The sequence below is a fragment of the Stomoxys calcitrans genome, chromosome 5 (genome assembly GCF_963082655.1).
Source record: "Stomoxys calcitrans chromosome 5, idStoCalc2.1, whole genome shotgun sequence".
Classification (NCBI taxonomy): domain Eukaryota; kingdom Metazoa; phylum Arthropoda; class Insecta; order Diptera; family Muscidae; genus Stomoxys; species Stomoxys calcitrans.
In genome coordinates, this window is record NC_081556.1 from 156,072,692 (window position 1) to 156,098,570 (window position 25,879).

The 25,879-nt window shown below is 37.6% G+C and overlaps 2 protein-coding genes and 1 long non-coding RNA gene across 3 annotated transcripts; 2 read left to right on the forward strand and 1 right to left on the reverse strand.

Moving 5' to 3' along the window:
* Positions 1-8,346: 8,346 nt before the first annotated feature.
* Positions 8,347-9,480, reverse strand: LOC106081932 (protein seele). Its single transcript, XM_013244206.2, has 3 exons — positions 9,249-9,480; positions 8,858-9,177; positions 8,347-8,794 (listed from the first exon to the last, which is right to left on the reverse strand). Exons 1-3 carry the CDS (start codon positions 9,340-9,342, stop codon positions 8,630-8,632), a joined length of 579 nt encoding a protein of 192 aa, XP_013099660.2. The 5' UTR covers positions 9,343-9,480; the 3' UTR covers positions 8,347-8,629.
* A 2,623-nt stretch (positions 9,481-12,103) lies between these two features.
* LOC106081940 (uncharacterized) lies at positions 12,104-14,950 on the forward strand. Its single transcript, XR_001220432.2, has 2 exons — positions 12,104-12,253; positions 14,579-14,950. It is a non-coding gene; the product is annotated as an uncharacterized LOC106081940 (long non-coding RNA).
* Positions 14,951-15,159: 209 nt separating this feature from the next.
* On the forward strand, positions 15,160-23,310 carry LOC106081929 (eukaryotic translation initiation factor 4 gamma 2; the record flags this gene model as incomplete). Its single annotated transcript, XM_013244202.2, has 4 exons — positions 15,160-16,860; positions 19,539-20,470; positions 20,542-22,373; positions 22,444-23,310. Coding segments are annotated over 4 exons (4,644 nt in total), but the record flags the coding sequence as incomplete, so codon positions are not given.
* Between the last annotated feature and the right edge of the window lie 2,569 nt (positions 23,311-25,879).

Genomic DNA, 25,879 nt, shown 5'->3' on the forward strand with positions numbered 1-25,879 from the left:
ATTTGCTCGATATCGTCTTCTGTTGGCCGGTATAGAAGCCAAAGCATTGGAGAAGACGGACGGTTGAAGACTACGAGCATTAAAGTTTGTATAACATCACCCGTTGCAGCCACTCCCCTGATCCCTGTGAAGGGTTCTTTTTTAATATGTTTGTCCTTTTAATAGCATAAAAACACCATTAATCCTTATTTCACGGTATTGTTGTCAAATTACCACTTGTTCTTGCCTACTGTTCTAATCCAAAGGCAGGAGGGCATTGAAGCAGTTGTCTCAGCCTCTCGACATCGTCATCACCATGCCATGGCATATCATTGGCATATAAAACAAGTGTCTATGTTTGTCTGTCTTTTGATGTTAAAATCGTTTAGACTGAATCCTCGACTTGCTGCGTTTTCCCTTTAAACTCCTTTTGCCCTCAAAAGGTCGGTTGGCCTTAGCAAACAAATCGTGTGGAAAAAGGGTGCCTGCCAATGACTTTTGATGTGTATGAGAATGAGCGAATGAGTGAATGAATGAATGAATGGTTGGAAGGATGCATGGATGGATGTTAGAGATATTAGAGCAATAAATGTCAAATAAATAAACGTTTATCAAAAGGACGATTTAACGCATTCAAAATCCGAGCATTTTTGGCAAATTTAATCTTGCCTGATTTTTGTTCCATAAAATTGGAATTTATCACCTCATAAATCAATTCGAAAGTAATTTGATTTTCTTCTGTTAATAACAAATTGTAGGCATTTGAAGATATGATTGAAAAAGTTTTAATTTCCAGTTATCGTACGTTACCATTGTTTGGTAACCCCGTGTTCTCACTTGCTTGAGAATTGCTTCCAGTATGTGCTCAAGAAGTCAAATCGAAAGATTGGTTTAAATAGTTTATGGACCGATTCAGACCATACTTGACATAGATGTTGGAGGTCATAGCAGAAGTCATAGTACAAAATTTCATCCGAATCGAATAAAAAGTTCGCCCTCTAGAGGCTGAAGAAGTAAAATCAGGAGATCGGGTCATGTTGGAGCTATATCAAGTCAGAATGAATAAAGAAGCTCTAGCGAGGAAATCTTTTGAAATGTCCCTGATTAGCTAGCTCAACAATCATGGCGAAACAATTAACGGTGGTCTCATTTGTACAACAACCACAAATCATATGGTGCAATCCGCCATCTTGCCATCAAGCTGATCAACGTTTTACCAACACATACAAAGTAATTTGTTTGCGTGTGTGTATACGTGTGCGTACATGAGCAGAGAAAATATGCGAGAAAGAAGATAATAAAAAAGATAATGCAAACAAAAATCTATCATCTTAATACCGTCAAACCTGGCCGGCTGTTAACAGCTGTTTGCGTGAGACCACATTTTTAAATCCACCTTGCTTAGCAATCAAAAATTGGGCGGAATATTACATTGCATTTTTATGTTAAACTCATCAACGATAAGTTTAATACCTGACATACTATGCTGGAGTAGGATATTAGTATATTTCCTGGCAAAGGCCGAAATCGCGATCAATGCAGCCCGCCCCTTGATACATTAACCACATAGATAGAAGCAGGAAATGAAAACACATTGGTCTAGGCTGGTTAAACCAACAACAATAGGAAACATATCAAGACAAAATTTAAACGTAATCACATCTCTTCATGTTGTTGTTATACCCACATTTGCATGTGCAGGTGGCGAGCCTCGTCAAACTCTTATAGGTGAAAATATAAAATGTTGTTGTCCAATCTAAAAAAAATTTTTCTACCAATTTAATTACTGATCACAATATATATGCTAAACACAATAAAAATGCAGATCACTACAAAAACGTTGTCAAAAACATCCCTGTTAACAGATACAAATCACTTGAATCGTTGTGTAAACGTAGTGTAAATCAAGTGGATTTAAGGCTCTCGTCAGCTGATTTTATAAAGGAAAAACAGATGATCGAGCCATTAAATCCGGATTTAAAGAGCAGTTTAAACAGGGTTTTGCTTTGGAAATGATGAAAACACTGCGAGTAAGACAAGTAATGTTATTTTAAAGACATCGGTATTAATTTTTTAGCGTGAGAGGCCATTGCTTCACGAAAAATGAATGGAAATGCAAATTTGCTTCTATTTTTTTCTATTGTTTACATGAAATTGATGAACGATACTCATGCCGGTAAACAAACTATTGACGCCGTTATAGAGAAATCACTAAACGGCGGCGTCATCATATCAATAAACTACAAACACAAAACTGTACTTTTGTCCATTATTGTTCAATAACAACCTTTTAGAATCCCGTTGACGATGATAATAAACATTAATTTTACTTATTTTATGCCAATTAAGTCGTTTAAATTTAGTGACGTTTGCCCACAATGTAGGCGGCTAAGTTATGCCGCACGCAAGTTGGTTACCAAAACGCAAATGCATTTACAATTACTGACATGGGACTTTGCTCAATGAAACGTCAAAATTTGCTGTGCTGTCAAAAATCTTACTAGCCTCCGGGCTGCTCAAAAAGTATTCACCACACTTAACGTCATATTTTTACTATCCCTGCAACTTTGGTACCATTCGACACACAGCCTAATGGCTGGTACTATGTTCGTTTTTCGCAAGATTTTTTCGTGATTACTTTTTTTAGATAATAGATTTTGAAGCAAAAAAACTTGCTGATTGCATTCAGTGAACATTCCCTCATTACTTATGGACATTTTTTCTTAAAAGTACTATGTTTACATTGAGATTTTAGTAGTGTTTCAAAAAAGTAACCGTGAAAAATATATGTTTTCAACTGTGAAAAACGAATACAGTACCAGCCATAAGTAAGAAAATCCGCTTATTGGTTATATAAAACGCGGCATTTATTGAGCTGAAACTTGAATCGGGCATCACTCCTTCAAACGGTTGTCAACTTTTTTTACCAAGAAATGATTGATGACGCAATAAAGAAGTAAAGGCCTAAACAGAATGAGCGCGTTGAGGAGCGTCACGTTGACAAATGCAACTCTGCAAACAAATGTCAAAAAATCTCGCAAAAGGTAAACAACTTTTAACTTTGACGTCTAAAAACACTAATTCACGTGTGGCAGCACAGAATGACGCTCGCTTTCAAGAGTCAAAGTTTAACATTTTTTAACTTTTCGGAGGTGCTTTTGTGGGGTTTGTGCTCAGAGTTGCAGTTTTGCAATGCGACGTTCAAAACAAAGCCAAATGCGCTCATTCTGTTCTACGACATTCTGTGCAGCCACACGTTTGTAGTGGTTTCAGTCGTCAAATTGGTTTTGATTTGTTTGCAGAGTTGCATTTTTAATGCGTTTTTTATGCGCACGCATAGTATGTAACTCCACCTTTATGAGAGAAATTTTTTACACGCCTAAATACCTAACAAATGTAGCTAGCATTCGAAGGGAGATACCCACCGCTGAAAAATGTTTCCGATGTTCTCGGCGGGATTTGAACTCAGGCGTTCAGCGTCATGCTACACTCTGAACTACGGTGGTCTCCTTGTTATCTTAGTAGTTCTAAAAAAATCTTCCTTCCACAAGTGCTCTTTGAACACGTGCATCTCGTGCGACCACCCACCACCCAAACAAATACAGTTAACAAATCAAAAAGTCCTCTTTCATTACAGCATTTAATTAAATATTTAATAGTTCTGTTAAACACACACACGCACATAAACATATGGCCATTTATCATTTCGCACGATTCAGCGATACCATGACAATGATCATCGCCGCTCTTTATTGAAAAACAAATAACAAGTCAACAAAGGTTTGGGGCAGGAACAAGGAAAGCGAACGCGGCTATGTGGATGAATGACTGAATAGAACGATGAGCAGAATGATGATGTTTGCCGACCCCCCATACAAACTCTCCATGCTGCCACCCCTACCATCGTCACACTACCACTTCAAATGACAAGTGTTTAGATTAGCACAGGAAGGATGTTATTGCCAAACAAACACCAGGACAGACAGACACAGGCACAAGCCAAACGAATTGTTGTCCTTGGTTTCGTAAGGCAGAGGTTGAAGGGAGGTTGGGTGTTTGATATGCTGTATGCTTTTGTAATAAAGGAAGAACTTTGGCCAGCTTGAATGACGTTTAGAATTTATTTGATTTTTAATAAAACAGGTGCTCGACCTTTTCCACAAAAGTTGTGCTTACGCATGAACCCAAGCGTACCGACCATATTGGTATGCCTATCTGAGCCGTTGTTACGCCATGACAAAGGACGATGCTTCAAATGCCCCATGAACCTTAAACGTCTAAGTCTTTTTTTTATTATCATTTCATTTGGTCTACGATTGGTGTGTGGTATGACTGTCTGTCCGTCTGGGCTAACTGTGTCTACTGCGAATGTTGGCAATTTCACCCTTTTGTGGCAGTGTTTTGTGGATTTGTACGCACTAGCGTGCCAAATCAGAAGCCGAAGGGTCTCAAACAAAAAAAAAAGGATATTTTCTTTATCCTACATTAGGTATGTTCCCGTACTTTTCCCTTAAAACCGTAAAGGAGAGTAAAGCCAGCCTTTAAAGCTTTATCACAATTTAGGTTCTTGTCTTATGACATGCCACTTTTTATGTATTATTGGTATTTCATTATGTGTGTCAAAATTGCCTATTTACATACAAATTTTGCTATCACACTAGCATGTTATTTTAGTATGACATAACCTAAAAATGTGAGCAAAAGTTGATTTTTTAAGGCTACAAATTGTTTAAGTTATGAGAAAGCGGTTGTGAAAATTTAACTTGGTGTTGCTTTTCTTCAACTGACCACAAAAACAGCTGATTTCTTTATGTTTTTGTCAGAAGGAATAGAGCACCGCTCTAATCGAATCGAATAAAAGTGCTATTTTGAAAAGGAATTTCGATGTGTGCAACTTTAACAATAGCAAAATTTTCCATATCATAAGACAAGAACATGTAGTGTAATGGTAACTTTACTCTCTTTTGCTATTTATTTGAAAAAAAACATCTGATTTTCATAAAACAGCTGTTTGGTGCTGCAAATTTCTGCTAAAAAAACCCTCCAGTAGAACCTAGGCAAATTTTTACAAGGTAAAGTCACTAGTCCTTACTTTACTTTAATTTAATTGGCCATGACAAAACATTTGTTCCACTATCCGAACGTAGAATAGTGTTCCAAGCGCCTCGATCTTCTGCGCTCATTTTAAAATCTCTGACACCAAGTTTCGAGGTGTCTCTTAACACTTGAAAGTCACTAGTCCAGCTGATGCAATTTTCCTAATTCCACTAGAACGTCAAAGGGGCCACCGTAGCGCAGAGGTTAGCATGTCCACCTATGACGCTGAACACCTGGGTTCGAATCCTGGCGAGACCATCAGAAAAATTTTTCAGCGGTGGTTTTCCCCTTCCAATGCTGGCAACGTTTGTGAGGTACTCTGTATGACATAATTACCAGGTAGCGTACCGTAAACAGCTGAGTACAATTTTTTCTTGCGAAGTGCGTGAGTTTTGGTTGTGTCTGTGTGTATTATAGTTAAGAACCAAAACAAACACAAGCAACGAAAAATACCGCGAACTAGTTACATACATAAAATCAGAGTTGGCACAAATCACAGATTTTGACAGATAGTCCACTCAATATTTTGTTGTTGGGCAACTGCCACTACCTGGAAATTAATATATCTTGGTACTATGCCATGTAAAACTTTTCTCCAAAGAGGTGTCGCACTGCGCCACGCCGTTCGGACTCGGCTTTAAAAAGGAGGCCCCTTATCATTGAGCTTAAAACTTGAATCGGACGGCACTCATTGATATATGAGAAGTTTGCCCCTGTTCCTTAGCGGAATGTTTATGGGTAAAGTTTGCATTTTACTAGATGGTCAAATGCTTTTTTTAGATTTTAAAGGTTTTTAATGTTTTTTTTCACATTTTTTAGTATTTTAATTTATAATTTAAACTTTATAATAACAAACCTTTTAGTTTTGTGCCTACTACACATTGTAATGTAACTAAAAATTAGAATTTCAATTCGACAGTAAACAGTAATATAACAGCCCAGTGGGAATTTGGAATTTCACCAAACCCACAGGGCTGCATATTTAATTTCGTTGTTGTTGACCTGGCAACTTTACCTTGTATAAATTTGCCTAAAATAGATATTTGCAAGCTCTCAATTACCAAACTGCCAAAGAACGCGAACTTCAGTAACAATTTGAGCAAATTGATGAGTACGCGAACACACACATTGCCGCTCTTGTTGGGTCGCACAATCCGAAAATCATTTTTCATTGATATTTTCCAACATTTGGATTTTCTTAAAAGAACAGTTTCCTTAAATGCTTCCCCCTTCTATTGTCGGGTTCTGGATATGTATGAGTCCTCAAAGACACCCACACAATTTAAATCATTTATTTGCTGTTTGTGTATGTGCTTTTCTTGTCCGCTATGTGAAGACACACAGAAACCCTTATGTTGCCTATCAAAAAACATTTTTTTTCAAAATGAGGTAAATTTTCTAATACGCGGGTATTTACCCATATATACCCAAAAGCTGGATATTTACAATTTTGAAAATATCTTGGGTATAATAACATTTTCCACAATTTTTTTGTGATTTTGTATTCTTTGTATATAAACCTGAACTTTTTATTTCATAAAATAGGAATTTAGTTATATATAGGTGCTATATAGACCGATGCCCAGACTTAAAGTTTTGAGGCCATAAATTGGTAATTTTTCGCCCGATTTCGACGAAATTTGGCACAGTGAGTTTTAGTAGAACCCTACCTATTCCTGTGAAGTGTGGTCCAGATCGGAACATATTTCGATATAGCTGCCCTATAGACCGACCGCCTGATCTCCCCATATAAGATATTAAGGCCATAAAAGATCCATTTATTACCCTATTTCGATGAATTTTGGCATAGTGAGTTCTAGTAGACCTCTTCACTAAATCACTGTTGAATTTTGCATTTCAAATTTCAACAAAATCGGGTAATAAATAAAGCTTTTATGAGCTTCAGACTCTTAATAGGCACGTCAGTCTATATGACAGCTATATCTAAATACAGTCCGATCTTTACCACATTTTGGTCCTATTTTGGGAGGCTTAAAACTACTCACTGTCTCAAATTTCAGCGAAATCGGTTAAAAAATAAAGCTGTTATGGGCTTCAGACCCTTAAGACCCTCAGACTCAGACCCTTCGATTTTTATACGTAAAATTTATTTTAATTTTAGTAGAAGTTTTACTTCCATAAAAAATGTCGTCGAAATTGAAGAGACACAAGTTTAAACTTTAGGCTCCAAACTGTGTGGTATTCATTGTTATCACGAGGAGCTCATAGGAGAATTACCGGGAGCCAAAGATTGCGTATAGTGGAATGCTTCATAGGTAAAAGCAAATGCAAATTTGCCCATAAACATTCCATTAAGGAACAGGGTCGTACTTCTCACATATCAATAAATGCTGTTCGATTCAAGTTTAAGGGAGGGTAACCCCAGGTATATGCGGTAGCTGCAATTGCAGTATATTGGTGAGTGGTCTTAGAGAGAGACCGGGTGACATTGGCTCTTGCTTAAATACCGAGTGCTTATAATACTCGATATGATAATAGGAATTATTGGCGCATTTAAATAACCTGTGACCATCACGTTCTCACGTCGATCGGTCCTTTTGACCAGAATGACCTTGCTCGCCTGTAGTAGCTTAATTGGGATCGCATATTTCGATGTCTTAATATAAATAGGGCCTAAGAGAAGGGAAGGGAAGGTGTATCTGATATTCGTCTTCCAGAATAAATAAAAGATACCAACTAAATTTTTTGTTTCTTTACATGGGAAGAAAAAAACTTGACTTATGCCTTTTTTGAAATCGTTATAAATCGGTTATTGCAATTGTATCCTCCTAAAATTTTGGCATTTGTCTTCCAGAATAAAGGAAAAAACTGTATTTTGGGAAAATTGATTTTGGTCCTTTTTATCTTAAGCAATCGATATGAGGCTACAACAACAACAGGGTCGGCAAATATAAGGGGTCGATTATGGATGTCAACACAACTATAGTTGCGTTGCCAGAAGATAAAATCATGAAATAAATATAAGTTTAAAGTTGGAATTTTTTTTTAGTTTGATTCAATATCAATGTTTCGAAAGTTCAGGCACTAAGTTATTTGTAAAATAATATGCAATTGAATGCAGAAATTGACATTTCTATAACAAATTTGCCCCTTGGTAACTCAACTGAAGTTCGATTGCAATCCATTTCTCATATGGACCACCTCCATCAGGAGAAAAAGATCTTACCAGTGCGAAGACACAACTACTAACATAACTAATATTTTAATATAAAAATATTTTTTTGTCCAAATATCGGGTTTTCACCCACATTTCATTGAATTGTTGATATAAGAATTATGTATTATCTTCCAAAGACTTACAGGCATGCTACATGTTTCGAAAAAGATATATAAAATTCATTGTGATTGTTATTCGTCAACATTGTAAGCTTCACTGAAGCTTAAGCTAGAAAAATATTATTAAAAATATTCAACTATAAAAACTTTCTAATTTCATTTTTATATATAAAAAAATAATCCTAGCTTTAAATTCATACTATAAATTAGAGTATTAAACTATTAAACAAAATTTCCATAAAGGCGATTAAAATTATCAAAGTTCATCCTTGTCATCAAACTCATAGTCCTCCTGTACGGGCGCATCATTGCAATAGTCCGAGTCTTCTGAACATATCTTAATATCTAAATGTTCATCCAGGGTATCGGCTTTGAAGTGTTTGAATATAACATCTTCGTAGTTTTCTACAAACTCAAGGCACTGAAATGATCAACAAGTTTTTGTTATGCCTATGTGAAGTCTAAGCGATAATCTTTTACTTACGTAGTGGCCCAAACTTTTGTTCATATCTCCATCTTGGACAAAATCGACTTCGCTTGATAGCGGATTCATTTTGCCATCGACCATTATCTTCAATAAAGTAAATTTTCCAGTCTTCTTGTGGGTAGCCTTGAGGTAATCATCCATTTTTTCGCAGATGTTATCCATAACTTCGCTTAAGAACATTTCGGATTTGGCCATGACCACACTTTTGCCTACAGCATTTCCACTGGAGTCTAAACGAAACCCGCTTACTTCGATTTTCTTCTTGGGATCTACCTTGGCCACTTCTTCCTCCATTTCATTGACCACAGCCTTGCAGACTAAAAATCAAATGTATTATTATTATTATTAATGAAAGCCGGTTTGTATTTCATAGCCCATTCGAACTTACCATGGCATTTTACCTCGTCCACTGTGAAGCCTAAACAAGGCAGACATAGGCCAGCAAACACACAGGTCAATAACAAAAACGATGTCTTATCCATAACTCCTTTGTGGCTTTGTTAAATGCTTATAGCTTTTATAGGCCTTTTATCTGAAATAGAACTTTCTATCGAACATGTGAATAAAATTACGTGGCCAAAAATATAACAATCAACAGGGGAAATCAACATGAAACAGCTGTTCGAAACGAGATGCCATATCAGACGTTAATTAAACTAAAATATTACCCGCTTGAATGTTGAACGATTTGTTAAGTCACACCCATGGTACAAGAACTTAAAGGTATGGTCATGCGAACAGCTAAGTGCTACTTTTTTAATTTTGACAAATTTCCTAATGTCAAACATTGATGTGTATGTGTTGTTTACATGAAAACAAAGTACTTGGAAAACGAAATACTGAACGTTGGTAAAATATTGTTATTCAGATTTAGTTTTGAAAAAAAAATGCATGGTCGTTTTCGGTTCCTTGTGGTTGTTTTCGTGGCAATAGCAAATCATCTGTTTGGAAGATTTAATATTTTCACCATCACAACTTTTACATGAGTATTTTATTGATTTCATAATTGATTCGGCTTCTACTTCTTGATGTGGTCTCTCGTTTACTTTTTTATTTTCTTTTTTTCTTCTTCTTACCTCGGCTGACACATTGCTGCCCAACCGGCATTTCCCATTACGAGTTGAAACAATCCACCAGGATTGCACAGAAAAATTTTTGTTGTTGGGCAAAAAAATTAAGAAAAACGAACCATTGAAATCAATAAAACACAAAAATGATGCCGGCAATGGTTTCAAGTGTTGCCACTTTGCTTTTTTGTCATTTTCCTCACGATAAGCAGAGTACTACTTTTCCGCCTATTTTTAATCAACTTTGTTTTATATGGAGGTTGACAACATCCAGCTTGGAAAGCTGAACTGAATACTCAGTACAAAAACCAAAATTTATATGGTGCAATCCGTCATCTTGTTATCAAGCTGATCGACGTTTTGCCAACACACGCAAAGAAATTTATTTGCGTGTGTACATACGTGTGAATCCATGAGCAGAGAATATGCGATAAGGAATATAACATCAAAGAGAATGTGAACAAAAATCTGACATTTTAATACCGTCAATCCTGGCCGGATGTTAACAGCTGTTCGCGTGAGACCACCTTTTTATATCCGCCTTGATCTGCGTGAAGTTATCAACGATAACTTGCAAGATAGCAGTAATACAGGGTGACACAAACACACAAAAACTCAGCATATTCGGAAATTGTCAACTGTTTTTAGCTGCTGTCACCATATAATACTCTGGCGACAGTAGCTAAAAACAGTGGGACATTCTTTTGGTGCAAAGGTTTCGTCTGTGATGCATAGGTGCGTTTGTGAGGGAATGTCCTACTGAACGAAATCAGCAAGTCCTTTTGCTTCAAAGTCTATTATTTAAAATATGTAATCATGAAAAAATTTTGCTTAAAGCGATCATAGTACCACCCTTAATTTGTGATCTTCCGTACATTTATAATGAAACGATATTTCAGCTTTGAATGAAAAACGGCGGGTACACATTGTTCGCATTGGAGATTTATTTCAACCTCATTGAATATATATCTAATGTTTTAAACTTTTTTTACACCACATAAAATTTTATTTGTACTAAAATTGCCTAGTTTTGCTATATACAAAATTTATCGTCCAAAAAGTGTGGCAGATCGGGCAAACAAATTTATCATTTTTTTATCACATGTGTTTGCGAGTGACAATTTGACTAGAGCTGCGTACTAGGCTTAAATTTGCAATTTATTTCAAATATAATGTCACCCTGTATAGTTGCCATCATGTTACCATCAACCGTATTTGTGCTGCACTCCCGTTTCTAAGTAAAAACACGGATAGATTGTTCTACGAAACACAATTCTGGGATATTACCAAATTAAAGGTATTGATCTTTCCTTTAATTTGGTATTGCCATCTTGTGAGTTATCGTTGGTAACTTCACGCAGGTGGTAATATATTTTGCTCCTATCCATTGCTGAGTTTACATGGCACATTTGATAAATGTTGGTCATTGTAATGGTATTGGTGAAAACAAAGGTGTATTCGTCACATGTACACATAACCATCAGCCATGGCTGAAAAATCAAAATCACTTGATTTTTTCGATGAATGACGTCTATCGATTACCGTTTACAAAGAAATGTTTAACCATAAATTGACAGATATTGAAAACACGTTCTGTGACAAATAAGGTTAAGAAATGAGAAGTAAAGTATGAAAAATTAAATAAAATCAAAGAAAAGAAAAAGTCACGATGTCACACGATGAGTACGATCATGATGTGCCATGTAAACTCTGCTTATGTCATGGTACAATTAAGAGGATGATGATTAAGCACAACAACAAAAAACTACCCCTAACGAAAGTACCTTAACTGGCAAATACCATAAATTTAAATGTCAAAGTGGATTTAAAAATGAACTTTGATGTACAACTTATCTTTCACAAATGTGTTTTATATTTGTATTTTCATCAGTGTACTACTGATTTGTTGCTTATGTGTGGAATATCGGATCAAATAGAACATGTTTTTAAAATTTTAGGAAAAAATTGCAGCTGTGCTATCTAGCCTTTGACATTTAGATTTACTACAAAATCAAAACAAAACAAAAAATTATACTTGGTTGTTCGCATGATCCCACTTTATAAGTGCATCCTGTATCTATGTGCAGCTTTTTTCCGACTATTCAACTTCAAAATCGATTATTCGACTTTTGTTTCAATGAAAGTCGACTTCGACTTTTTTGCACAAAATGTCGATTAATCGATTAGCTGGAAGTCGACTTTGGGATCCCTAATTTTGGATGTACTGACTTTTTCATTTCACTTGGATTGTAAATTTTACTTAAAGGTGTCTTTGGAATTTAATTTCGTGTCGTTGTGATTTTCGTCGCAGTAAATTACTACAAAGGTGAGTAAATCAATAATATCATCTGAAAAAAATATGTATAATAAAATGGAGAAAATTTTAAATTGATAAAGAATATTTAACAAAACGCAAGAACTATGTAAATTAGGAAAAAGTGTGGTGTGCTGGTGCCAATGTGATTTTTGTAGTATATGTATTAGAAAATGAGACAACAACGTCGTCGTCGATGTCATTTTTTTTTCCGTCTACTTGGGGCTTGGCTAGTTGGCGGAAGCAGCAGCAGCCTTGAAATTAAAACAAAATCGATAAATGCATTAAAAATAATTCATTTTCGAAAATATAAACTTGAAAACACACTGCAAGGAATTATTTAGTCTAACGGTAATAAAATGCAGCAATAAATGCTGCGTTATGGAAAGAAAAAGGCTTTGTCTTGAAAAGAAATTGATTTAATTCAATCAAGATGGCGGCGCATGAAGAAAGAAAAAAAATTATGTGCGCTTTGTGTTTTTAGGTTTCTACGAAAAGAGAGACTACCTACGTTTACAAAACAATTCGACGGTGATACGAATGGTTGTTTGTGTGCAACTCTATGAAGATATGAAAAATATAAAAACTTCATGGAGGTGATGAAAATCCACGCCACTTTTGGAAAGACAAGGTCTTGCAAGACAGCTTCAATTTCTTTTACTCTGAACAAATTTCACTTCATCATTTGCAGTAGTATGGGTACATACACACATTCATGTATGCATGCTTAAGTGTGTATATGTACCACCTTACATTTGTATTCATGAGAAGACTTGTTTAATTTTCATTTTTCAAAGTGTATGAAAAAGACAGAACTTTGACCTCCATTTCGATGGAAAAAGTGGAAATTTCCCTAACTAAATTTGTAATTTGTAAAATAACAACGCAGTTTTACTTTGTTATTGAAAAATCGTTAAAGCATTTCGCTTATAATTGGAATTGAGGTCAAAATCACAAAGAGATATGTATGCATGTAGGTTCGTGTGTCTGTATGTAGGTTGATGATAAAGAAGGGGATGCCATCAAAGAAAAAAAAAATAACCTCAAACTTTGTCATCATTGAAACTTGTTAGCAAATACAAATGAACATCCATCCACCATTTATGTACGTTAGTAGGAAAAAGGGGTGGGGTTGGCTTGAAGGGTGGGTTTTTCCACCCCCACCGCGACCAAGCAAAACACCCCTAATCATCATCCTAAAACACCCAGCAAAACTTTGTTGTCACTTGGAGAAATATGGAGAAATCAATGACCTGTTTTAAGAAATTCCGGACGCACACATACACACAAGTATCCCCTCCACATTTTTTTCTTCGTTTCGTTTTTGTCGAAGTGCATTGTACCGTCATTTATGACGTTTGTTGGGTGCTGCTGTAAAAAGGACTTTCTCCTTGATGAGAAGAAGAGAGCGTGTAACGTCGACGTCAAAGCAGGGGAGAACACTAGAGAGGCAGAACGAAAATGTGATCAAACGCCACTTTGTTCTTTCTTCTCATTGCATGTGACGTTTTGGCGTACTTTGTTTGCTCAATGTGAGTGATGTGATGATGGTCTTTTTGTTTTCATTCCTTTGTTGTGTGGGGTCTCTGGCTCTGGAAGAACAAAGAAAGTCCCCATGCACGAAATCAACCAACAGCAGCGGCAGCAGTACAACAGACAAAAACACTTCTCCTCATATACTAACTAAGTGAACGCATACACACGCGCACACCTATACAGCCTTCGTTCGTATAATGCATGGAATTAAAATGATTCATTAAACCACCACCACGACTGCTGACTACTACTGTGACTACCGACTGACGTTGGAACGGGTACTGCGGGTAAATTCTTTTAACCTCAAAAGCAAATTAGCAACAATAACATAATCATTGCTATTGGCTTTGTTGGTGTATAAATTGTGATTGAATGTGTGCGTGTGCCCGTCGCGTGTTTGTGTGTGTGAGTGTGCATTGAACAAAAAGCAGTTGAATATAATTAAATGGTTTGTTGTTGTTGTTGTTTGTTGTTGATCTTGAGGTAATTGTTTATGGAATATAAACGACGGACAACATGCACTCACTCAACGCAACAGAAAACGGTAAAATGACATCGAAAATTAGCAGGAAGCAGCAGCACAGCACCGCATCACCAGCTATATTCATGTAGTTAGTCTGGAGGCAAAAGCGGATGTTTCGATATCTGTTTTTAGTACATGAGTCACAGAAATTTTGGTGAATTTGTTTATGTCTGAGACAGTTTTTTCTAATATATAGCATTAGTTACTATCTCTGATTACTAATTTAATTTATATTGTTTATCTCTTTCTTTTTCCCCATTCTCAATTTCTCTTTGCAGGACTTCAAGACATCTATTTATTAATTATACATATACACTTGATATTGTCGTAAATTCCTTAGCATATTATTACAGAAAATCCTCTTATAAATCCATTTTGAAATACATAATCTATTTATTTTTTAATTCCACGAAATATCCGAGATAACAATCCCGAGAATTGTCACGTAAATACATATAAACATACATACGTACGTAGTAGATCCGATCATCAATTTTGTTTCGTTCGTATTAAGAGTCAGTCGAGTCGCCGGAGAAAGTGTCAAAGATTTGAACGCGATTTCTTGTCAACTGAATTTGTTGCTCTTGTACTATCTAGAAAATTTCTTGTGTAATTGAAAACTAAATAAGAAAAAAAGAGCTTTTCTCTAAGTGTAATTGTGTTTTTGTTTAGAAAAATAACTACAGCGGCGGCATTGCGTGCATTGAGCAGCAGTGCGCCTCGGGACTTTCCGAAAAGCCTAATACAAAAGGACAATATCTTAAAAGAATAAAGTGAACGTGCTAGCAATACTTAAAAGAGTTGCAGCAGCTAGAGAAGAAGAAGAAGAAAGAAAAAAATATTCTGTTGATCCTGAGTTATTTACAAAATTTTCACCATTCCTCATTCAACGTTAAATAGTCATTTCTCTCAGTCTTACGACGATAACCGACAGTGTTGGGACTCAGGAACCAACATTGTTCAAGCGCAAAACACTGATAGTAATTTCGCGTTGCACGGTCGCTTTTATAAAACAAGCACCATTGAGGGAGGCAGCAGTACCGGTGATCCAAGCATTGGCGGCAGCAATTTGAAGCTAGCAATAACGGCTAATCAAGACGATACTGAGTGCTTTAACGACAGCTTTAGCAATCGAGGAGGAGGAGGCGGTGGCCAATCCCCGCCGACACCTACTGTCGGTAAAACCTTGCTGAACACCAGTGCGAACCTATTGCCGATAACAACTGCATCGGACACATTTAATAACTTGAAGAATCTGTTGAAGATTGATAAGGGCTCGTCGCCGACTAGCAACGGTAGCTTAGGCAACCATCAGGGCGGTAGTGGTATTCGTTCCAAGGATTCGATTGGTGGCGGTAGCGGCAGTTACAACAAGCGTTCGCCCAACTCAGGCGAGGGTGCTCGCAATAGTTTGAACGGCGGCAGATCTGGAGCTCCTGGTGCTTCGGGACACTTTTCAACTGGTTATAGCAAGAATTCCGCCAAAATTCGTCAACACGATTCAGAAGTAAGCCCACGGCCTCGGCGATCTTTCCAAAACGATTCGTCGTCGTCGCGTTACTATAACAAAAATAGTGACATTTTGGGAGGCTCTCAAGCTGGAGGTTTAGGCAGCAACGCTAACAACTCCAACCCTGGCAATCCGCGCGGTGGCCCATTGAACGCTAACAGCGGCGGCCTATACCACAATTCGCATTCGGATCAAAACAATAGCGGAGGCGGTCGACGTAATTATCAACCGCACAATTCCGATGGCGGATATACGCGTAATCTAAATTCGGGAGGCTCTGGCAGCAACTACCGCTCTCACCAGGGTCAACGCTACGAAAACGGCAATGGAAACGGACAACAGCGTCAGTACGGTTCTTCAACTAACGCTGGCTACAACAACTACCATAATAACTACAACAACAACAAATCATACGGACCACGATCATCCGCCAATGATGGCAATGTAAACAACAATTATCGCTCATCACATCAAAGAGAGAGAGGTGATAGGGATCGCGACGATTACGGCATAAACGGTAGCAACAATTATCGTGACTACGACGATTCTCCCAGAGGTGTCGGGGGAGGGGGCGGTGGAGTAGGTAGTGCACCACGCTACACAAACGGTACCAACAGCGGAAGTAACACAGCCAACGGTGGTTCATCTGGCAGCAATACCAATAGTTTGGAACGTCGTTTGCCACCCTCTGCTTTGCGCTCATCGGGTGTAGAGAGAGGTTCGGGTGGCAGCAATAACGCATACGATCATCGTGAGCGTGACCGTTCTTCGAACAATCGTTCACCACCCTCACGGGGAGGAAGCGACAATGTATTGGGCAGACAAGAACCATCATCAGGACAGTCATCTAACGTAACTTCGTCATCGTCTTCGCGTGGTATTTCGCCAAATTCTACTGTCGGCGCAGGTGCATTAGCCGCAGGTGTAGCAAGTCAACAACCCACACCGGCAGCAACTCCACCACCATCAACTGGTCGCTGGGTGCCGCCATCATTGCGTCCTCAACATGGACTTACTCAAGCCGAAAAGAATGATGCTGTTTTCAGAAGGGTAAGTAAAAGTTGATTATCAGAAACGACATTGGTTGTCCCTACTTTATAGTATATTAACCTTTCATCCGGGTGTCGAAGGCCCAGTTGAATTATGAAATTTCTACAAAATGATATGGTTGTCGAAGACGCAAAACTTTTGACATTTTTGAGACCTTCAAGTTCATCACATCACGTGTGTCAGTATAGAGTATAGACTTTTAATTTTATAATCGGGACTATAATGTGGTAGATGAATTTTCGAATTAAGTTTTGCTTCGTATTCTCATTAACGTAAAACGTTAGATTTCATTGAATTCAAATTCAATCAGATATATGCTTGTAGATTTTTATTTAAAGGATTTATTTCTTACAAATTGTTATAGATATAAATATACAGTTGTCTTCATGAAAATGCAAAAAAAAACAGTAACATATTTTTTTTTTTTTTTTTTTGTAAAAATCACTTTTTTTAAGCCATTTTACCTTTAATTTCATTATTTATCAATTCCCTTAATTGTAGGTATAACAATATATTATCCCATTAAAGCAACTATAATTCAAAAATGTCTCATTAATATGCAAGCATCTCCTTACAGGGAGATACTGGTTTCCCCGATTTAGTGCCAGTCGTTACGCACTGCGTTCCATATATCTTCCGCATTTTGGCATTCGTTTCTATCCAGTGTCTCCTGATAAATGTTCTATGGGTCAGCGGTCAGGGGAAGAAGCACATCACGTAACCAGCACTCTACTGACGGAAAATACCCATTTCAAAATTTACTAGTGTTTCCGGTTATTATCTTTTTGGATTACAAATTTCAGAAGCATATCCTACTCTGCATAAGGTAGCATTACTTGCTCAAAAATTCGAGCATAGACGTGCTTATCCAAGACGTCACTTATTTTTTTTTTATGACGTGAACCTTCACCGTTGTAAAAAAAACTCCCTCGTATTATTGTTTTTGGCAAGCCATATATGACCGTTTTGTATATTTTTTGTGTAATTTGAGTTATATTCTGTTTTCGACAGACATCTCGCAAAATGTGTTAATCCAGTACCACAATTTTTTCTAGTTTTGGGTCTAATTTCGCTTTTTCTCACCATAGTGCGGACAGTGACATTTGCTTTTTCCAAAATTTTCTTTTGTCTTCTGGTACCACTTTGTGAACCTATTGCGAATTTCTAGTTACGTTAAAAAATAAGTTATGTTAATACGCATTTTTGCAATCCGTTTTCATTTAATTGCGAAAACGGAAACTTTCATACTAGAGTGATCGAAACCGGTGCCCTCGTTTTTCTCCTTCCACCGACTGTCGGTTTCTGAAACAATCGGACTTTCGGTGAACCGGTTGTTGTTGTTGTAGCAGTGTGTTATACGCTGAGGCGGCAGCCCTTGCCGATGAAGAACTCCATCGGGTCAATCCGGTACGTACAAACGGCTGCCATGGGATTGTACCGGTGGACCGGTGAAACCGGGTTTTTCATCAAAAATGTACCGATTTATTCGTAACCTTTGATCACTTTCAAAACAAAAATACTTTTAAAAGAATTAAAATTTTTATAAGTGAAAACAAATTCGTAACGTTTTTTCTTTTGTTTACCTTATGCTACTTTTTCCTTTTAAGTATGGAAATTGGTTCTTAATTTGTAAATTGTTCAAACGAAAGGAAGTTACATCAAGTACCAACAATTGTCAAGCTAATGCCTTCAAAAATGAAGATTGGCTGAAACAGAGCAACTTCTTCTATTTTTCCAGAGGCAGGTTAAGTTGGAAGATGGGCTATAACGAACTATATTTTGAAATATCCACTATATAGACAAGTCCCCCAAATGTATGGTTAAAAAGCACATTTTTAACCTGATTTCGGTGAAGTTTGGTACAGCGAGTTGTATAAGGCGCTTCGATATTCGTAACGAATATATTCTAGATCGTACTATATTTGACCCCGCTTCTCCGCTTGAAAGTCTTTTTCCCATAACTGGTCTATTTTTAGGAAATTTGGTGCAGTAAGCTATAAATCCCAGCACATCCTCCCTGAATATCGTATAGATGGGATCATTGGATATGGCCATACATATCGATCTATCCATTTGGGGTCTTGAACGCATATAAGACCCATTTATTACCTTTTTTCTCGCGCTTCTTCTTGTTTCCGCTGTTTCTTCATATTCAACCAAACATTTAAAAATTATACATAAAGCCTGGTCCAATGTTCGCTCTTCGCGATGGAAATCAATATTTTCTCACGGTTACATTTTTTTAGATAATAAAATTTTGAAGCAAGAAGAACTTTGCGACTTCATCCAGTAAGTTTTCATTCTTCCTGATGTCGTGATTTCGACAGACGGTTTATTGCAACGGTTTTATTTGTCGAATTTTACGGTCCATCGGCTTTAAAAAAATTTCGGGTTTATTTCCAATAACGGTTTTTACTGTTATTGAAAATAAGCCGGGGTTTCGATCACTATACTGCAGACCCAAATATTGAGGACACCAGGAAGAATGAAATTCAACATTGACTACTGACGTTTTGCGCCTTCGACGACCGAGATAGGAGTGATTTATTTCACTCAAAATCATTTTTACATATAATTTAAGGGTGTCCCAAATTTTCCCTTTTTCTCTCATACATATGTACTTTGTGTACATATATCGTTTATGATGTTTGTATAATTTTTATATATTTTTTTTACAGGTCCGCGGTATTCTTAATAAATTGACTCCAGAAAAATTCCAAGAACTTAGCGACGAACTACTGAAGCTAGACTTAAATTCTATTGCCATTTTGAACGGTGTTATTCTATTAATTTTCGATAAGGCTTTGGATGAGCCCAAATACTCGTCTATGTATGCACAATTGTGCAAACGTCTATCACAAGAAGCCCCATCATTTGAAAAGGAACCGAGTAGTTTGAGTACATTCTTACGTTTACTTATTGCCGTTTGCCGCAACAAATTCAACAATCGACTAAAGCGTGACGACGAAGGCGATACCCAATTCAATAAAGTTCATCGTCCACAAGCAGCAGCTGAAAATGACGCCGATGAGGAGGAGCGTCGCCATTTGGCCAAGCAGCGTATGCTGGGCAATGTTAAATTCATTGGAGAGTTACACAAATTGGACATGCTTTCGAAGAATGTCCTCCATCAATGTATTTGCGAACTGTTGGAGAAAAACAAGCGTGCGGCCTCGAAGGAAGAGTTGTGCGAGGACATGGAGTGCTTGGCACAGTTGCTCAAGACGTGCGGCAAGAACCTGGATTCAGAACAGGGCGAAGAGCTGATGAAGCAAGTGATTAACAAATTGGAAAGACGATCAAAATCTACAGATTATCCACCCAGGATACGTTTCTTGCTGAAAGACGTAATAGAATTGCGTGCAAACAATTGGGTACCTCGAAAAGTGGGCACCGCTGAGGGTCCAGTTCCAATTAAGCAAATACGCACCGATGACGAGCCATTAATTCGAACACCATTCACCAATCGTAACCGTGATATGCGCAACAATCGAGACGATCGTGACAACGACAGTTGGATGGGACGTTTGTCACTAAATATGCAGCCAGGCGGTCTCAACGACATGTTTTCGGGACTAAGTGTGACTGGAGCATCACCAATTATATCACCGTAATATATTTAAGAGTTATTTTAAGAGTCCAAATGATCTAATGTTTTATGTTGCTTTCTTTCCCCTGTAGATTCACCACACCTGTGGGCAATAATCGACAGTATAATTCCAACAATCGTGATCGAAACCAACAGGGCGGCAACAACTACAGTGGTAATCGCTACAATAAGCACAATCAACAGAATGGTCCCAACAATGGAGGTGGTGGTGGTGGTGGCGGCAATCGTGAAGATCGTCAGAATAACAGAGATAGAGGTGACAGAGGAGGAGATAGGGATAGGGATCGCGAGCGCGATCAGTCTAACCAATACAGTGGCGGAAATCCTTTGAACAAGGAATTAGCGCCCCGTTTTAAACGCAATCTCATCACTCCCAATCAAGACTCTGTGGAGAACTTACAAATGAGACCAGCGGCGAATTCGTTGCTCTTCAAGGCGGCATCACAAAATCAAAAGCTTCCCTCGATGTTGCCAATGTCCACTCCGCCCATGGTTAATAACAGCAACCCAAGTCCAATGAGTGGAGGATTTGGCAGATTAGGAGGTGGTAATAAGGATATGCAACTATCGAATGCACAATATCCCTTGTTGGGTACACCTACAACACATCTTTCATCTAGCCAACAACAACATCAGCAAAATTCGAGACCATCTTCCACACCATCAGCAGAAGCGGAATACAAGGGCAGCAGCAATAACAGCGAAAAAACATTAAAGAGCACTTCCTCAAATCCAGACTTTGCCAAGAACTCATCAAATTATGGCTCATCTGCACATCAAAGAACGTCTGAAAGCTTAGATCCCAATGAGGATGTCAATGAGAAGAAGTCTCGTCTCAATACACCGACCACACAATTGGTCACAAAACAAGGTTCAACGGAGAAAACAGGTGCTAGTGGAGCAGGATCTTCTGCCAACAACAAACAGCAAAAGAAGGAAAAGGCTTTCAATAAAGATGAGGTGCTCAAAAAAACTGCCAGCTTTATGAAAGAGAAATTCTTCTTTGCAAAGGAAGAAAACGCAGAGGACGAAGAGAAGAAGCTCGCGGAGGTGGTTGATGGGTTCGTGGACTTGAAAGTTCCCGAAAAGTGTATGAAGGACGTTTGCGTCAATTGCATTTTGGATGTATTAGAAAAGGCTGACGATCATTATTTAGAACGCATATTGAAATTTGTGCAGATGCTAAGAAAACAAATCAATTTGAAAAATAACATCATATTGGAGGTCTTCAAACAAGTGGTCAAAAAAATGAACGAAAGGGAAGCCCTGAATCAACGTATAACCACATTCGTAGCAATTTTACTGGCCAAAGGTACTGTGGGCGACTCATGCCTTCTGAAACTCAACGATATTGCCAATTACACCGATAACGGTCAACATTACCCCTTGTTCTTGTTGGTGCTTCAACAGCTTTGCAAAATCATTGGCAAGGATCAATTGGAAGAGATTTTCCGCTCTAGTAAAATCGACTTGATGAACTGCTTGCCAGAGGTCGATCGCAATAAAACCCGCCTGGGCGAAATCCTTGAGGACCGTTCGCTGACCTTCCTCTATCCCTTGCTTAAAGTGCAGTCGGAAATGAGCAAACAATTGACCGCAAACCCCGACCCAACCACCTTCTACAAATGGATTAAGGCAAACGTAGACGCCAAATATTACAAAGAAGAAGGTTTTATTAGTGCTCTGGTAACTGTTATTGTCAAATATGTAACATCGCAAACCAGCTTCCCCGAAGGAACAGATGTTAAAAATTGTCCCGACAAAGCAACCATTCAAAAAGAAGAAAGTCTGTTTGAAAAATACTGCCAAATCCTTAAATCTTTCTTGGGCCAAAGTATTGAGTTGCAGCTTCTAGCTATTTACGCTCTACAAGTATTTTGTGTTAATGAAAATTTCCCAAAAGGTAAGCAACAATGCCAAGGAACATTTTTTTCAACTTTTAATTTTATTTTTTATTTTATGCGTTTTTCCAGGTATGCTCTGCCGTTGGTTTAAATATCTGTACGAAGCTGAAGTTATTGACGAAGAAACCTTTATAAAGTGGAAGGAAGAAATATCGGATAAATATCCCGGCAAGGGCGACGCTTTATTCCAGGTCAATCACTGGTTGACTTGGTTAGTAGAAGCCGAATCTGAGGATGACGAAGACTAAATAATAACCAACCATATGAACAACCGAGATGATAGAAGCAACCATTTATTATTACTATTATTAAACTAAAAACCGTAACAACACTTTTTAGATTTTAAACGGATTTATTTTGAACACCAATACCCGTCTATACTTCTGCTCCAGAACACGATACTAACAAGCCTCACAATTTCCTTCTACTTCTTAATAAATGAACTATAATTATTTTAGTAAAATTGAATCACACCCTTACAATAAATTCAAACCTAAATTCCAGTCCCTCACGATCCAAACCAAATGTACCTTCACCTCCCTCTCTCTCTCTCTCTCTCTCACTCTTTCACAAACTCATACACACAAAAACTGTTCTAAAATATGACATATTGTCCTACTTCCAATTTTTTGTTTATATACATATTTTTTTATTTCTTTTTCACATTATTTTTATTAACATAACAAATTGACAAAATTTAGCAAAAAATATACTAATTATGAAAAAAGTTTACTCTTCGAAATTTACATAAAAAGATTGTGGATTCGTTTGATAATTGATCATCATGATAAACAAGAGAAAACCAATTCAAAATAGAAAAAACTAATACATATTGTAATTCCATAAATATTTAAAAACAAACACAGAACAAAACAAAACAAAAAAATCAATAAAATAACAATAAGGCGAAAACAACAGCTTATCGCAAAATTGAAATTTTTTCTCGTCTTTTTTTTTTTTGAAGAGGATTTAGATTTCGAAAGAGGCCACCGCAGCGAAGAGTTTAGCATGCCCGCCTATGACGCAAACTATCGATAAACGCAACATTCGATAATTTCGATAGTTTAAATGATAAATATCATACCATACCATTTCCTATATTTCAAATGAAAATATGATTTAAAAATCAGGAGATCTATTTATACAGAAGCAATATCAATGCACAGACCAAATAAAACTATGATTAATAAAATCAGTTGAAAGTCATGACAGAAAACATTATACAAAATGTTGGCCTAATCGGATGAAAATTGCGCCCTCTATAGGTGCAATGCATCTCAAAGGATGCATATAGTGTCGCATCGCTTGTTTCTGTTTAATTTGCAAAAATTTTAACTTTTTCGATAGTATTCATCGGAAAAAAATATCAACTGATATTCAGTCAAAAAATTATATCGATATTTGTCAGCTATAGTTCGAAACCTGGCGAGAACATAAAAACAAAAACACACACTTTGAAGGCATCTGCAGACCTCCTCCGTCAGGAGACAAAGATCCTACATGCTGCCTAAGCAGCATCTAATGGGATACAGTAGAGAAAATCCCAATCATCATCTGATGGGTACTCATCCAAAGCCCAGGCGGGTCTAGATAGCGTTCTCGCAGAGAGGGTAGCAGAAGCGGTAAAGAGATGCCAAGGAGCTGATAAGGCCAAATCAACTGCTTGGTTGTACAATCTGGTTTGAAGAACTCGTATCTGATGATAGCGACGTACAATTGTACGATGGATTCATGCCCCATCTTTGATGACATCTGTGAGATTAAACCACTACCTTGTCGTTTATTTCACAGCCAACATGACGTGCTGGGATGGTCTGTTCCCCCAGTTCTTATGTGGACCTCCTCCTTCAGGAGTCAAAGACCCTACATGGTGTCTAAGTAGTATCTACTGGGCTGCTATCGTAGAGAAAATCCCAATCATCATCTGATGGGTGCTCATCCAAAGCCCAGGCGGCTCTAGATAGCGTTCTCGCAGAGAGGGTAGCAGAAGCGGTAAAGAGATGCCAAGTGAACGAAAGCCTTGGATATCGGTAGCCACCCATTGTACCTAAAGAAGTTAGCCTTCCTCAGCAAACCAGATTAGTTCTGGCTCAATTGTATTACGGCACATGCAAGCGCATCAACTTCTACAGAGCAAGAATTGATGTCAGCGTGTTAGATGTATGTCACGACACACTCCACATGTTTAATTGTCCGTTCTACTTAGGAGCAGATGCCTCTAAACGCAGCCAAACTTAGTCTGGTCACCTAACTGAACCCAGCACGCGAATTGATAAAATGCAACACTCTGCTACAACAAAAATAACTTCAGATCTTAGAAAAGGCAAAAAAAAAATCGTAAACCTTCACTCGGGTGTGTTCTTGCATTCACTTTCGTTTTTCCCTGAATATTACTGTTATTTTAAAAATCTATTGTGAGTATTTATGAAATTTTGACACTTCATTCATGTCACTATAAAAAAGGGGAGGTAAATTCTAGAATCTTAATAACCATTGCTTGGAAATAGCCGACGATTTTATATGTATATCTCGGTACTGTTGTAATCATGAATTCTGTGTTATAATCAAACCAAACAACATCTGTTAGGTTGGGTTAGGTAAGAGTGGCAGTCATTTACAGACTCACTTAGACAATTTTAAGTCAATTGTGATACCACAGTAGCGACAGACCAAGTCTTCTGGCGGGAATCGAACCCACGACCACTGCACTGGTAATTTAAGCACGCTTACAACTCGGCTACCGGGACGCCCTACAACATCTGTTAGATAAGTAATTTCGTTACAATGAAACATGATCCATTCAGAAATGAAAGATCAGGTTAAGGCATGTAGAAGATTAAGAGCAGCTCACAAAACCAAAGAGATTGAACCGAAGAGAAACATGATGGCCATGAGTTAATTTAAGGCGATACTCCTTGTCGTATCGAATATCATAGGCAACCAGTATTAAAGCGAGAGCCGGTGCCGTCCGGACTCTCACTGAGACTCTTCAATCGATTCTGCGACTACAGTTGTACTACTCCGTATGCAGCATTCCATTATAGGCAAACTGTAGAATCGCCCGGTTGCTTTCAGCTAAGATTCTCGTGATTAAGAACAACACCACCTAGAATGGAGCTTTAAAAAAAGAGACGAAGGACAAAAATTGTTTAAAAAATATCACACGATTTTTGGAAAAAAAAATTTTGTGAAATTTTAAATTTATATACGAATTATTCCCAAAAAAAGGGTCTTAAATTATTGAAAGGCCTCTACCATACACAGGAGGTGCCCTTTTTTACTTTTATGTGTAATTTGAGTTCTTCGCAAAATTCTCTTTAATTTGAGTTGTATTCGGTGTAATTTCACTTGGGTTGCGTTCGTGTTATTGAGGTCATTTTAAGTGGTATGCAAAAAATTAGATTTTCCCCGTAAACTGAACTTTGTTTTCCTTATCAGAATCTGCCGACCCTAATATACGCAGCTCTGTGCAAAACACCCTGTGAATATGTCGTTTAATCGAGTT

Bases quoted from the DNA above. Each gene is read 5' to 3' on its own strand.
- LOC106081932 (XM_013244206.2), bottom strand. From the start codon at position 9,342: ATGGATAAGACATCGTTTTTGTTATTGACCTGTGTGTTTGCTGGCCTA. The intron at 9,178-9,248 runs GTAAGTTCGAAT...TTTGATTTTTAG, and splicing joins GGACGAGGTAAAATGCCATG to TCTGCAAGGCTGTGGTCAAT. The intron at 8,795-8,857 runs GTAAGTAAAAGA...TGATCATTTCAG, and splicing joins ACAAAAGTTTGGGCCACTAC to TGCCTTGAGTTTGTAGAAAA.